At 48.9% G+C, this 13,743-nt stretch overlaps 1 protein-coding gene across 4 annotated transcripts in view; it reads right to left on the bottom strand.

The window, feature by feature from the left end:
- The window catches only part of GSPT1 (G1 to S phase transition 1), a 583,971-nt gene that overhangs the window by 260,043 nt on the left and 310,185 nt on the right, over positions 1–13,743 (bottom strand). For all 4 annotated transcript variants that reach the window (XM_085632101.1, XM_085632103.1, XM_085632104.1 and 1 more), the window contains one exon: positions 5,295–5,375. In XM_085632101.1, the coding sequence (XP_085488227.1) occupies positions 5,295–5,375 (81 nt within the window). The remainder of the gene's footprint in view (positions 1–5,294; positions 5,376–13,743) is intronic.

Below are 13,743 nucleotides of genomic sequence, written 5' to 3'. Positions count from 1 at the left end.
AACTCCACATTTCAGAAGAAGCCAGTCAATGTTACCCTATGGAGGAAAATTGGGTTATCGGCTTATGGGTAAGTACTCGACTGGCAGAGTTAAGGTTCTGGGCACAGACTCAGGGGTCTCCCAGGGTCAGGCAAGTACGGTTGTTACACCCTCAGCGGCACAGGGGCGGATGGGTGCAGAGTGAGTTAGGCCCAATGTAATCCTATGGGAGGCAGGGGGGCCTTGGTTGGTGGCTGCTGACTAGCAGGCCACGTGGCTGTGGGAGCTGGGCTCCTGTTCACTTGCTCAGGGCAAATGGGGAAGTAGGTAGGTGTAGAGGTTACACTGCAAGGGGCACACAGGCGGCTGGGTGAAGGGTGCTTTTGAGCCTTCGGGCGCTCAATGGATTTCAAAGGGAACAAAGGCTGCAAGCTCGGGGACGAAGATTCTTCAGGTGCCACCACCACTTCGAGAGGTAAGTTGGGTAGTTGGAGGATAGGTAGGTACCCAGGAGATGGGCACAGGGGGCCTCCGGGTGCAGGGGTCCCTTTTGGTGTTGGGAAATCTTACCCTCTGTTGATCGCGGTTGGGGGGTGTGAGAAAGTGGCTCTGTATATACTGTGCCTTAATAGGTACAGGGTGTACAGAGTCCACAGACCCCAAGGGTTTAACAGAGGTTAAAGTAAAATATAACCTTACTCTCCAAAGTGGTAGCCTGGTCGAGCAGTAAGGCAGTATCAGAGGACGTGTAAAGCATTTGTTGTACACACTCAGTCAGCAAATGGTCTCACACACAATAACTGAACTCTAGGCCAATGGTTTATATTAAAAAAATATATGTTTGTTTTATTTTAGAACCAACAATAGGGATTAAAATATACTTTCTCGACAGGAGATGTTTCATAAAAATACTTTTGTATATGCAATAGACTTTAGTAACCAGTTACAAATAGTTGCAGTAGGCAACTCTATTTCTACACACAATACATTGTGCTCAATGATAAATTCAAGTTATATGCAACAGATTACTTTTTAGATTACTTTTGTAATTCCAGGCTTGGATCCTAGATCCAGTCCTGGGTCAGATCTCAGAATCAACTGTTGAAAGTCGACTTTGGTACTGTAATGATTTTTAACTAATATTTAGCTATTTCAAAAGTGAGCACTTAGAAAATATTTCAGAGCAAACAATCAATGATTTCCTATGGAAGGAAATGTAGGTTACAGGTACTGTAGGTTATCGTTACTTTTGTAATCCAGTACTGGGTGTCTAGACTCAGTACTGGGACATTTATCCAAAACAGGTAAGTAATTACGTTTTCAGATGTTCTACGATTTTTGAGGAATATTTAGAAATTGCAGAAATCAACACTTAGAAGAAATTTCACAGAAAAGCAGTCAATGGTTTCCTATGGCAGAAAAAAGAGTTAAAGGTAAGTATAGTTGGGGGTACTTTTCAGAGTCAGTGCTGGGCACCAAGATCCAGCACTGGGAGCTCACCTAAGAGCAGGTGAGTAAATTCGTTTTTGGTACTCGGCTGATTTTTGGTGAATATTTTGAGTTTTGAAAAGTTCACACTTAAAAGAATTTCCAAGAAAAAGCCAGTCAATGTTTCCCTATGAAGAAAATGAAGTTAGCGGTTTAAGGGTAAGTACTCGACTGGCAGAGTTGAAGTTCTGGGAGTAGACTCAGGGGTCCCCCAGTGTCAGGTAGGTACAGTCAGTTCACCCTCAGCGGTGTCAGGACGGCCGGGTGCAGAGAGAGTTAGGCCCAATGTTATCCTATGAGGGATAGGGGGGCCTTGGTTGGTGGCTGCTGTCTGGCAAGCCACGCGGCTGTGGGAGCTGGGCTCCTGGTCACTTACTCGGGGCAAGTGGGGAAGTAAGTTAGAGTAGAGTTTTCACTGCCAGGGCCACTCGGGCGGCTAGGTGCAGGGTGCTTTTGAGCCGTCGGGCGCTCAATTGGTTTCTATGGGAAACCTCCGGTTTGGAAAAAGACTGCAGGCTCGGGGACGAGGACTCTTCAGGTGCCACCACCACTTCGAGAGGTAAGTTGGGTAGTTTGAGGATAGGTAGGTACCCCGGGATTAGACACAGGGGACCGTGGGGCGCCGGGTGCAGGGGTGCCTTTTGGTGTCGGAAAATCTTACCCTCTGTTGATCGCGGTTGGGGTGGCACTCTGTTCTGAGGCTGCAGGCTTCTTCAGGATTGTAGAGGGGGGTCCTTGGGTGCCGGACTCGGGGTCACAGTCGCCGTGGGGTCGTCCTCGTGGGTTTAGTTCACTCCGGCACCGGCCGGGCTTGGCTGGTGCAGAGTGGGCTGGGATCGCGGTTCCGGGCTGCTGCCAGGGGTGAAAGGTAGTTTGAGTAGAGCCTCTACTCATGGGAGTCCCAGGGGATCAGAGTTCAAAGGTAGCCAGGTCCTCCGGGGTTTCTGAGGTTGCTGGCCACAAGAGATGCCGAGCAGGAGCAGGTTCGATGGTAGACAGGCCGGTAGGGCTGGGGCCAAAGCAGTTGGTGTCTTCCTCTTTTTAGCAGCTGCAGGGCAGGTCTTTGTTCTTCTTGCTCTTCTTGTAGTTTCGAATCTGGGGAAGGAAGGTTCAGGGTGCCCCTAAATACTAGATTTAGGGGCGTTACAGGTATGGCAGGGGCCAATGGGTCCCTGCCTCTCTCCTGTGGGAGGGGGGCAGGAGCCTAGTCCTGATTGGGAAGGGCTTCTCATCTTCAAGATGGCGAGAGCCCGGAGATGTGCTTCACCTCACCTCCCCCATCTGAGGGGTGGGGTTGGCAGGCTGGCACATACCCTGTCCTTACTTGGGGTTTCTGGCCAAGCTTCCCGCCAGAATGGGGGGTTGCAGTGGCCTGGGGAAGCTCAGAGGCGGAATGCCTTTGAAGCTTCCCCCTGCCCATCCTGGGGGAGGAGATTTAGCACCTCGCCCAGGATGTGCATTGTTGCAGGCCCAGGATAGCAGGGGCTCTCCTACCCAGGGGTCCAGCAACATGTCTGCTGTGTGGCAGCCTAGGCAGCCTCAGAACAGACGTGGATTGTAGGTTTAGGATTCAGAGGGCCTCTCTAAGATGCCCTCTGGGGTGCTTTGTACATTAAATTCCACACTGGCATCAATGTGGATTTAATGTGCTGAGCAGTTTGATACCAAACTTCTCAGTCTTCAGTGCTGCCATTATGGTGCCGTGGAGTTCGTGTTTGACAAGCTCCCAGCCCCATATTCTCTTAGCTGGCAGCGCTGCACTTACAGGGCCCAGGAATGGAACTGGGTACTGTAGGGGCACAGGGCTCCTGCTCCTGTGCCCACACCACTGGCATAGGGCACCCAGCTAGAGGGGTGGCTGATGTATGCCAGGGCAGTGTAGGTTGTGGGCATGGCACACAGGGATGTGTGCCATGTCGACTCTGTTTTGTCTTGTACCCAGACACTCAGCCTGCCAAGGCAGTGTGTGTGTGCTAGGGTACAGGGCCTCTAAGGGTGGCACAATGAGTGCTGCAGCCCTTAGAGGCCTTCCCTGGTTACAAGGCCCTGGGTACCTGGGGTACCATTTACCAGGGGCTAACATGTGGCCAGGGTTTGCCAATTTGGGTTTTAGGTTTTTAGGGAAGGAACATAGGCCCTGGGCACCTGTTTGGCAGGAGTCCAGGGCACACTCAGTGAAAGTACATTCAGCAATTCAGCAAAAAGTAGGGGCATACCATGCAAGAAAGATGGCACTTTCTCACACTGTTTATATAGTGATTGTTGACTCCCATGCATTTCAATGGCTTCCCTAAAAGTGAGCAGGAGGAAGCAGTAGTTGTATGCTTCAAACACGCCTGTAATAGATGGGACCAGGTCATCAATGTATTCTTTATAAGTCTGCAGAGGGTCATTCAGCCCAACGTGCACATCACTTGGCATCTCAACAAGAGCTTGTCCCTAGACACAACATACTCTGTCAAAGTATTCTGTTACTTAGATACTGGACTGGGAGGATTGAAAAATAGAAGTGTTGATAATTATTCCCTAAATCTGATCAAGACTGTAGGGGTATAATACATCTTAGATTTAGATGAGTTCAATAGCTTAGAGGTCTCTAGTAGCCCAGGAGGATCTCAACGTATTAACCAGGGACCTTACCAGCTGTTCACCCTTCTCACAGACCATGACCATCACATTTTCCCAAGAAGTTAACAGTGCATTCGGTGAGGTCACTTGGTGCCTGTAGAGTCAAGTGAATCCATTCAAGCAGCCTATCATGATCAGAAGAGGTGCATGTCTAACTGCCGGACCGCTCTCTAAATGGTCTAAGCTACTGGCGATTGATTTTCAGGCACCTGAGTATTTACCAATACAAACACCCCAGAATCTAGGCCTTGAAGATATCAGCTAAGACATTTACTAGAAATTGCGACCACAATATTATGAATGTATTCTACTGCAGCATCCCCCGCTCAGGTTTTGAAATCAGAGTCAAGTAGGGCCTCTGAAGGAAAACAAAAGAATCCACTGAGCTCACAGCTACAGCTTCAACTTCAAAACAACCTACCATGATCAGAAAAAATGTGCAGTTGATGTAGGTGTACTTGCTATGAACAGATCAATAAAACAAATAAACTGGAAAGCCTAAATCTCCCAACGCTAACCAGGTCATCCTGTTTGACTTGCCGGAGTAAGACCATTGTCATAGCTTTCTGATAGTTGTGAGTCTACTGCCAATCCATTAACCCACACTCGTTCCAGATCTATGCTTCCGTCATTGTGGGCCCGCCATTGAGCACAGCATATGTTTGTGGATGAGCAAAATTCTGTGCAAAACCACAAATGTGCTTGCACTAATGCAAAAGGAGCAACCCTGTGCAACATGCAAGCCTCTTCCAACACCCCAAATAACCCAAATCCAGACACCCCAAATAACCCCACCCACAATACACACCAACTATAGATACAATATCACACCCCCTTAAAGCATCTTCACTCAAGCAAGAGAAGTAGATGGTGTTATAAACAGAAAAAGTATTGCTGACTAAATTTCTTCAGCTTTGTTACAGATACATTTTATGTGCTACCACATTTTGACGGTTCTTTAACTTCATAGTGACTGGAAATGTTCAGTTATACAGACCAGAACAGCAAATTAAAATAGTATGCTTCTGCCACACCTTGCAATGTTGATCAAAATCACATTGTATGAAAACAAGCAGTGCTGCTTTAAGCTACATACTATAATTTATATCTTTTAGAGAACATTGCAAAATATAAATGCTCCCGTAAATAAAGGGCAGATCAAAATACACAGTTGAGGTGAAATTATACAATTGCCATACCTTATTTGGCATCATAACCAACTGCTGTCCTTTACAAATGGACCCGGATTCCAGCTTTCCCAGAACCACCGTTCCCATGTCCTGTGTGAACAAGGTGATGCATTAAAAACAGTGATTATGTTTAAGTAAACATTTAGCCTAACAATGACCTACAGGAATGTTTCAAATCAGCAGATAACGACATTGGCGCTAAGAAGACTGCAACATAAGTGTGTGGCATGTTAATACATGGAAAGAGCACACAATAATAGAAATTCTGCAGATACAACACATTACCGAAGGAAGCATACACCATGAAATCAATTAATGTGAGAAGCTGATTAAGGCAGCTTCATCAAGAAAACTGAGTCACTGGAACAAAACAGGATTAAATCTCTACAACTGAATGGCTGGCGAATTTTTACAGTGGTCAAATGGTTAGCACTTGGTACAGAAGAGATGGTCATGAATAAATCAGAAGGCATGGTTGTAGGAAGTTTGGTTTTTGTTGCAGTAACGGTGAGAAAGTGGCTCTGTATATACTGTTCCTTAATAGGTACAGGGTGTACAGAGTCCACAGTCCCCCAGGGTTTGACAGAGGTTAAAGTTAGGTATAACCTTACTCTCCAAAGTGGTAGCTTGGTCGAGCAGTAAGGCAGTACCAGAGGACAGTGTAAAGCATTTATTGTACACACTCAGTCAGCAAATGGTTTCACACACTCAATAACTGAACTCTAGGCCAATGGTTTATATATAAAAAAATATATGCTTGTTTTATTTTAGAACCAACACTTGGCGTTAAAATATACTTTCTCAACAGTAGATGTTTCATATAAATACTTGTGCAATATGCAATAGACTTTAGTAAACAGTTACAAGTGGTTGCAGTAGGCAACTCTATTTTTAAACACAACAATACATTGAGCTCAATGGTAATGAATATGCTACTTACCAGTATGCATCTGTTCTTGGCATGTAGGGCTGCTGACATTCATATCTGTGCATAGATCGCCGCCTAGTGTTGGGTCCGGATGTTTGCACGTTGTTGTCCTGGAAGAGTCTTCGAAGTATCCTGGGATAGGTGACTCCTCCCCTGGACTACAGTGCGCATGGGCATCCTCTCCATCCTCAGATTGTTTTTCGCCATTGTGGCAGTGATGGAGTAGATACAGAAAGTGATGACCATGCTTACAGTAATTCTGAGAGCTGCAGCTGCTACAGGCGCCGGGGAGGAGGGAGGGCGATATGAATGTCAGCAGCCCTACATGCCAAGAACAGATGCATACTGGTAAGTAGCATATTCAGTTCGAGGCATGTGGGCTGCTGAATTCATATCTGTGCATAGAATACATAGCAGTACCTCCTATTAGCGGCGGCTACCAGTGCCAGCTGCAGCGGTCTGAAAAAGAGTTTTGAGAACAGCCTGTCCTACAGCTGCCTGCTGTTTTGATTGCACATCTACACAATAGTGTTTGGTAAATGTGTGTGTAGTGGACCAGGTGGCTGCTCTACATATATCATGCAAAGGAATGTTTCCCAGGAAAGCCATGGAGGCCCCTAACTTACGTGTTGAGTGGGCTCGTGGGGGAATCGTTAATGTGCGTTTAGCCTTTTGATAGCAAATTTGAATACATTTAACGATCCATCTGGCTATACCTGCTTTGGAGATAGCGTTACCTTTGTGGTGTGGGGCAAAGGCAACAAAAAGTTGTTTAGTCTTCCTAAAGACCTTAGTCCTGTCTATATAGTACATGAGGGCTCTCTTTACATCTAGTGTATGGAGTGCTCTTTCTGCGACAGTTTGTGGGTTTTGAAAGAAAACCGGCAGTTCAATAGTTTGATTCATGTGGAACTGCGATATCACCTTGGGCATGAATTTGGGGTTGGTACGTAGTACGACCCTGTTGGCGTGAACCTGTATAAATGGCTCTTGAACGGTTAGTGCCTGGAGTTCACCAACTCTCCTCAAAGAAGTGATTGCTACTAGGAAAGCTACTTTCCAGGTGAGGAATTGAATCTCGCATGAGTGTAGAGGTTCGAAGGGTGGACCCATCAGGCGTGTGAGGACCAAGTTGAGGTTCCACATTGGAGCTGGTGGGTGGCTTGGAGGAATTACTCGTTTAAGTCCTTCCAAGAATGCTTTGATGGCCGGCACTCTGAACAAAGAGAGGTGCTGCCTGTTCTGGAGATAGGCTGATATTGCGGTCAAATGGACACGTATTGAGGTGTATGCCAGACTGCATCGGTATAGGTGTAAGAGGTAACAAATTATGTTTTGGATGGATGCGTCTAGCGGGTTAATGTCATTATTATTGCAATAAATGACGAATCTTTTCCATTTGGCTGCATAGCAAGCTCTGGTAGTGGGTCTCCTGGCCTCCTTATTGATGTCCATACAGTCAGGTGGCAGGTTTAGGTAGCCAAACTCTAGGACTTCAGGAGCCAGATTGCCAGGTTCAGCTGTTGCGGATCTGGGTGCTGAATCTCTCCATGGTTCTGCGTCAAATGCGCGGGTTTGATCCGCAGCCTTTGATGCGGCACCACGGAAAGTTCGAGAAAGGTGGTGTACCATGGCTGGCGTGCCCACGTTGGAGCAACCAGGACGAGTGTTAGTGAGTGTTGTCTGAGTTTGCGTGCCACCAGCAGTATCAGTGGTGCTGGGGGAAAAGCGTACGCAAATCTGCCGGACCAGTTCATCCATATCGCATTGCCCTGCGACTGCGGATGTGGGAACCGGGCGGCAAAGCTTTGGCATTTTGAGTTTTCGCTTGTGGCGAATAGGTCTATGTCTGGATGACCCCACTGCTGGAAGTACGGCTGGAGTACTGATGGGTGTAACTCCCACTCGTGCATCTGGTGGCTGTGTCTGCTGAGCAGATCCGCCATCTGGTTGTCCTTGCCGGGGAGATGTTCCGCCATGAGGAACATGTTCCTCTGAATGGCCCACTTCCACATGCTCTGAGCCAGATGAGACAACTGTGGAGAGTGTGTTCCTCCCTGCTTCTGTATGTAGTACATGGCGGTCATGTTGTCCGTCCGGATCAACACGACTTTGTTGCACAAGTGTACTTTGAATGCTTTCATAGCCAGGAAGATTGCCATCAGTTCTAGAAGGTTGATGTGCATCTTCTTTTGTTGTGTTGTCCATAGTCCCTGCACTGTGTAATTGAGTACATGAGCTCCCCATCCCTGGAGAGACGCGTCCGCTGTCAGTATTATTTGTGGAACAGGCTCTTGGAACGGTCGGCCCTTGCAAAGGTTTTGTGGATTCCACCAATGCAGAGAGTTGTATGCCCGACCGCTCACCAACACTAGGTCTTTTAGATGCCCTTGAGCCTGATTCCATTGACGTGCTAAGCACTCCTGAAGCGGGCGCATATGTAGTCTCGCGTGTGGGACTATGAAAATGCAGGAGGCCATCATGCCTATCAACTGCATGAACACTCGCGCAGGAAGGGAGTGTTGGGGTTTGAACTTGGAAATCAGCATTTGCATGCTGTTGATTCTCACTAAATTCGGCTGAGCTGTGGCCGCCAGAGTGTCTATGGTCGCACCTAGGTACTGTTGTACGTGTGCGGGTTGGAGATGGGATTTTGGGTAATTTAGTGAGAACCCCAGACTGTGAAGGTGAATGGTGCGGGACATGTGGTTGGCACATTGCTGGGCTGACTTTGCCTGAACAAGCCAGTCGTCCAGGTAGGGGTAGACATGAATGTGTGGTCTCCGTAAATGTGCGGCCACAGTAGCCAGGCACTTTGTGAAAACTCTGGGCGCTGTTGTCACGCCGAAGGGAAGAACCTTGAATTGGTAGTGCTGCCCTTGAATAGTGAACCTGAGATATTTCCTGTGTGATGGGTGAATGGGTATGTGGAAATACGCATCTTTGAGGTCTAGCGTGGCTAAGAAGTCTCCGTTTGAGCAGTGGTAGGACTTGTTGCAGGGTGAGCATGTGGAAATGCCCCAAGAGAATGTAGCGGTTGAGGGGTCTCCGGTCTAGTATAGGTCTGAGTGACCCGTCCTTTTTCGGTATTAAAAAGTACAGGGAGTACACCCCCGTACCTTGCTCGTGGACGGGTATGACCTCTATTGCGCCTTTTTGTAGCATACTTAGCACTTCCTGCTGTAAGAGCGTTAAGTTCTGAGGACATAGGACGGTGTTTTGGCGGTATTGTGGGTGGAGTTGAGGTTAATTCTAGGCAGTAACCGTGTTTGATAATATCTTTGACCCACCTGTCCGTGGTGATGGAGTTCCACGTGGACAGGAACCTTTGTAGCCTTCCCCCGACAGGTGTTATGTGGTCGGGAGGAAGGGAGAGGGCGTCACTGTTTGTTCTTGGGGGAGGACCTGGTGTTTCCGTATCCGCATCCTCTGCCCTTTGTGCTTGAGCCACGATATCCACCCCGGGTGTTTTTATCGTAGGAACTTTGTGTGTTTCCCTTGTTGTAGGTTTGCTGTGACCTCTGTCCTCTACCTGCTCCTCTATTTCCGGGGCGACGAAAGGAGCCGCTCCGAAAGGTCTGCGTTTGGAGAGCCCCCATGGACTTTGCAGTGTCCGTGTCCTTTTTTATTTTTTCTAGGGTGGTGTCAACCTCTGGCCCGAATAAGTAGTCGGGGTTGACTGGCTGGTTGAGGATGTTATTTTGTACCTCAGGTTTGAATCCGGAGATTCGTAACCAGGCGTGTCGTCGTAGCATGACGCTAGTGTTTATGGCTCTGGCAGCTGTATCTGCGGCATCCAGTGCACACTTAATGGATGCGTTCGTGAGGAGTTGTCCCTCCCTGATGAGGATCTATGCTCCCTCTTTGTATTGGTCAGGGAGATGTTGGAGCAATGTTTCTAATGTGTCATAATGTGCGCGATCGTAGCGAGCTAGGAGCGCCTGAGTATTGGCAATACGCCATATGTTAGCTGCTTGGGCTGCAACCCGTTTGCCGGAGGTCTCTAGCACCTTGGACTCTTTGTCCGGGGGAGGAGCATCCCCTGTCGTCTGCGAGTGTTCCAGTTTGCGAGCATTCGCGACTACTATGGAATCCAGAGGCAACTGGCCTCTAATGTAGGTAGGGTCCCCAGGCGCCGACCTATATTTCTTGTCGATCCTGGGGTTTATTACTCTTGCCCTGGTGGGTTCTTTGAAAATGTCCTTTGCTGGTTTGAGGACACCTTTCAACATGGGTAGAGTTTTGATATTCCTTTCTGAGGATGCGAAAGTATCCATGAGAAAATCGTCCTCGATGGTGTCAGAGTGGAGTTGCACACCATGATTGGCCGCAGCACGTTCAATGAGGGCGTTGAATGCGGCAGTGTCCTCTGTGGGAGACGTTTTTGCGCCATATAGCTGCGTGTCCTGTGTATCCATAGGTGCACCCGGGTCTACAGGGTCATCCCAAGCCTGGTCAGGGTCCTGTTGGCCTTCAGGGTCCATCTCTCCGGGGTAGGGGACGTGGTCACCCATGTAGTCCTCCAAGACGTCTGTTTCGGAGTGTGTCGGAGAGAAGGACTGTGGATCTTGGTAAGAGGTATGGAAAGGTTCGTAAAGAACTGGTTCCGAATCCACTGGCAGCTTTTTCTTTAGCGGGATCCGGTAGGAGTCCAAAGCTGGCTCGGAAGTTATTCTCCTCTTGTGGAGCATCATTCTGCCGGTGTCGGCATCGATGTGTGATGGTGACGTCTCCGCAGGAGAGCGTTCGGCAGGTGTGATCCTAGTGTGGGTGACACGTGTTCTGATTTCGAACAGTTTTGGGGCCGTGGATGGTGGCAGGCCAAAAGTGATGTTGGCCGGTGCCGGAGAAGCCTTTTGAGCTTTTTTCGGCTCGGAGCCTGACGTGTCCTGGAGGGCTGCCTTGTCTTTGATGCGTTGCAAGGACGCTGCAACTTGCCGCACCTGGAGCGCCGACGGTTCTGTGGCGCCGACCGGTTCTGTAGAGGCGGGCGTGGACTTCTTCGGCGCCACTGGGTCATCGAGTCGAGGAGAGGTAGTAGCTGTCGACGGCGTCGATGATTGTGCCTTTGGTGCTGCTTTCGAAGCGGTGTGAGACGCAGCAGCCATTTTGACCTTTGTGGCCGGAGCCGATTGTTTCGGTGCCGGGAGCCGAGGCGGTTTGGCGGTACCGATGGTCTTTTTCCGTGTGTCGGCGCAGACGTCGGCTGCTGCAAGCTCGGCACCGAAGTCCCGTTTGGTGCGGTCGGTGCCGACTGGTTTGGCTGGCGTCGAAGGTGTGGTGGGCTTCGATCCAACCAGTGTCACTTTCAGTTTCGGTTTCTGATGAACCAAAACAGCTTTCGGTTTCGGTTAAGGAAAACCAGTCGTTTTGGGTAGTAATGGCTGCCGCTGAATGTCCGAGGCCGGGCCAGAGGGCGGGGCCTCAGAACTGCGGGATAGGTCTTGGGTAAGGCCCGAAGGCGATCCCTCGACCGGAGCCATAGACTGACGCACTGGGATATCCTCAGTCTGTACGGGTAGGCCTTGCTCGTCACCGGAGCTACTCTCTTCGGCCCCCAAGGCCTCATCGTAGTCTCCTACCTCGGTGTCGTCTTCGTCTCTGTGAAAGAGTCGTTCTTCGATGTCTTCCGATCCGGAGTCGTGTTCGGAAGCGGGGCTGGAGGGTAGGTTCTCCACGTCTTCGACATCTTCGTCCTCGGCGCTGAAGATGTTGGTCGGGGCTGGTGCCGCTTGCTGCGCTTCAAGTCTCGCTGCTCGTCGATTCCGGAGAGTCTTCTTGGATCGGAATCGGGCACAGGCACTACATGTAGACTCGTCGTGATCCGGTGAAAGGCATTTGTTGCACACCGGGTGGACGTCGACATGGGGATATTTCGCATTACATACAGGACACCGCTTGAATGGTGTCCTCGATTCCATCGTCGATGTCGGGTCGATGGTCGGGTATGATGCGAAAAAGTTGTTCTTGAAGTTAGTAAACTAACAAATAACTATCGATACCGATCGGGAACAGTACCGACGCTAACTAAAGGCCTTTTGGCCTGTAAAAAGTTTTTCCTAACTTGAGTCAAGATAAGCACATCCGAACCCAATGGCGGAAAAAAACAATCTGAGGATGGAGAGGATGCCCATGCGCACTGTAGTCCAGGGGAGGAGTCACCTATCCCAGGATACTTCGAAGACTCTTCCAGGACAACAACGTGCAAACATCCGGACCCAACACTAGGCGGCGATCTATGCACAGATATGAATTCAGCAGCCCACATGCCTCGAACATTCAAGTTATTTGCAACAGATTACTTTTTAGATTACTTTTGGAATTCCAGGACTGGATCCTAGATTCAGTCCTGGGTCAGTTCTCAGACTCAAGTGATAAAAGTCGACTTAAGTACTGTAATGATTTTTAACTAATATTTAGCTATTTTAAAAGTTGACACTTAGAAAATATTTCAGAGAAAACAGTCAATGATTCCCTATGGAAGAAAATGCAGGTTACAGGTACAGTATGTTCTCGTTACTTTTGTAATCCAGTACTGGGTGCCTAGACTCAGTACTGGGACCTTTATCCAAAACAGGTAAGTAATTACGTTTTCAGATATTATACGATTTTTGAAGAATATTTAAAGATTGCAGAAATCGACACTTAGAAGAAATTTCACAGAAAAAAAACAGACAATGGTTTCCTATGGAAGAAAATTGAGTTAAGGGTAAGTACAGTTGTAGGTATTTTTCAGAGTCAGTGCTGGGCACCAAGATCCAGCACTGGGAGCTCACCTAAGAGCAGGTGAGTAAATTAGTTTGTCACTCGGCTGATTTCTGGTGAATATTTGAAAAGTCCACACTTAAAAGAAATTTCAGGAAAAAGCCAGTCAATGTTACCCTATGAGGAAAATAGAGTTTGCGGTTTAAGGGTAAGTACTCGACTGGCAGAGTTGAGGTTCTGGGCACAGACTCAGGGGTCTCCCAGGGTCAGGTAGGTACAGTTGGTTCACCCTCAGCAGCTCTAGGGCGGCCGGGTGCAGAGAGAGTTAGGCCCAATGTTATCCTATGAGGGATAGGGGGGCCTTGTTTGGTGGCTGCTGACTGGCAAGCCACGCGGCTGTGGGAGCTGGGCTCCTGGTCACTTACTCTGGGCAAGTGGGAAGTAGGTAGGAGTAGAGTTTCCACTGCCAGGGCCACTCGGGCGGCTGGGTGTAGAGTGCTTTTGAGCCTTCGGGCACTCAATGAATTTCAATGGGAAATCTCCGGTAAAGAAAAAGACTGCAAGCTCGGGGACGAGGACTCTTCAGGTGCCACCACCACTTCGAGAGGTAAGTTGAGTAGTTGGAGGATAGGTAGGTACCCCGGGATTGGACACAGGGGGCCTTGGGGCGCCGCGTGCAGGGGTGCCTTTAGGTGTCGGGAAATCTTACCCTCTGTTGATCGCGGTTGGGGGGGCACCTGGTTCTGAGGCTACAGGCTTCTTCAGGAGTGTCGAGGGAGGTCCTTGGGTGCCGGACTCTGGGTCACAGTCGCCGTGGGGTCGTCC

This window comes from Triturus cristatus, chromosome 10, assembly GCF_964204655.1.
Source record: "Triturus cristatus chromosome 10, aTriCri1.1, whole genome shotgun sequence".
In the NCBI taxonomy this organism is placed as follows: domain Eukaryota; kingdom Metazoa; phylum Chordata; class Amphibia; order Caudata; family Salamandridae; genus Triturus; species Triturus cristatus.
Note: the sequence above shows the minus strand (reverse complement) of the source record. Positions and strands in the feature narration are given on the sequence as shown.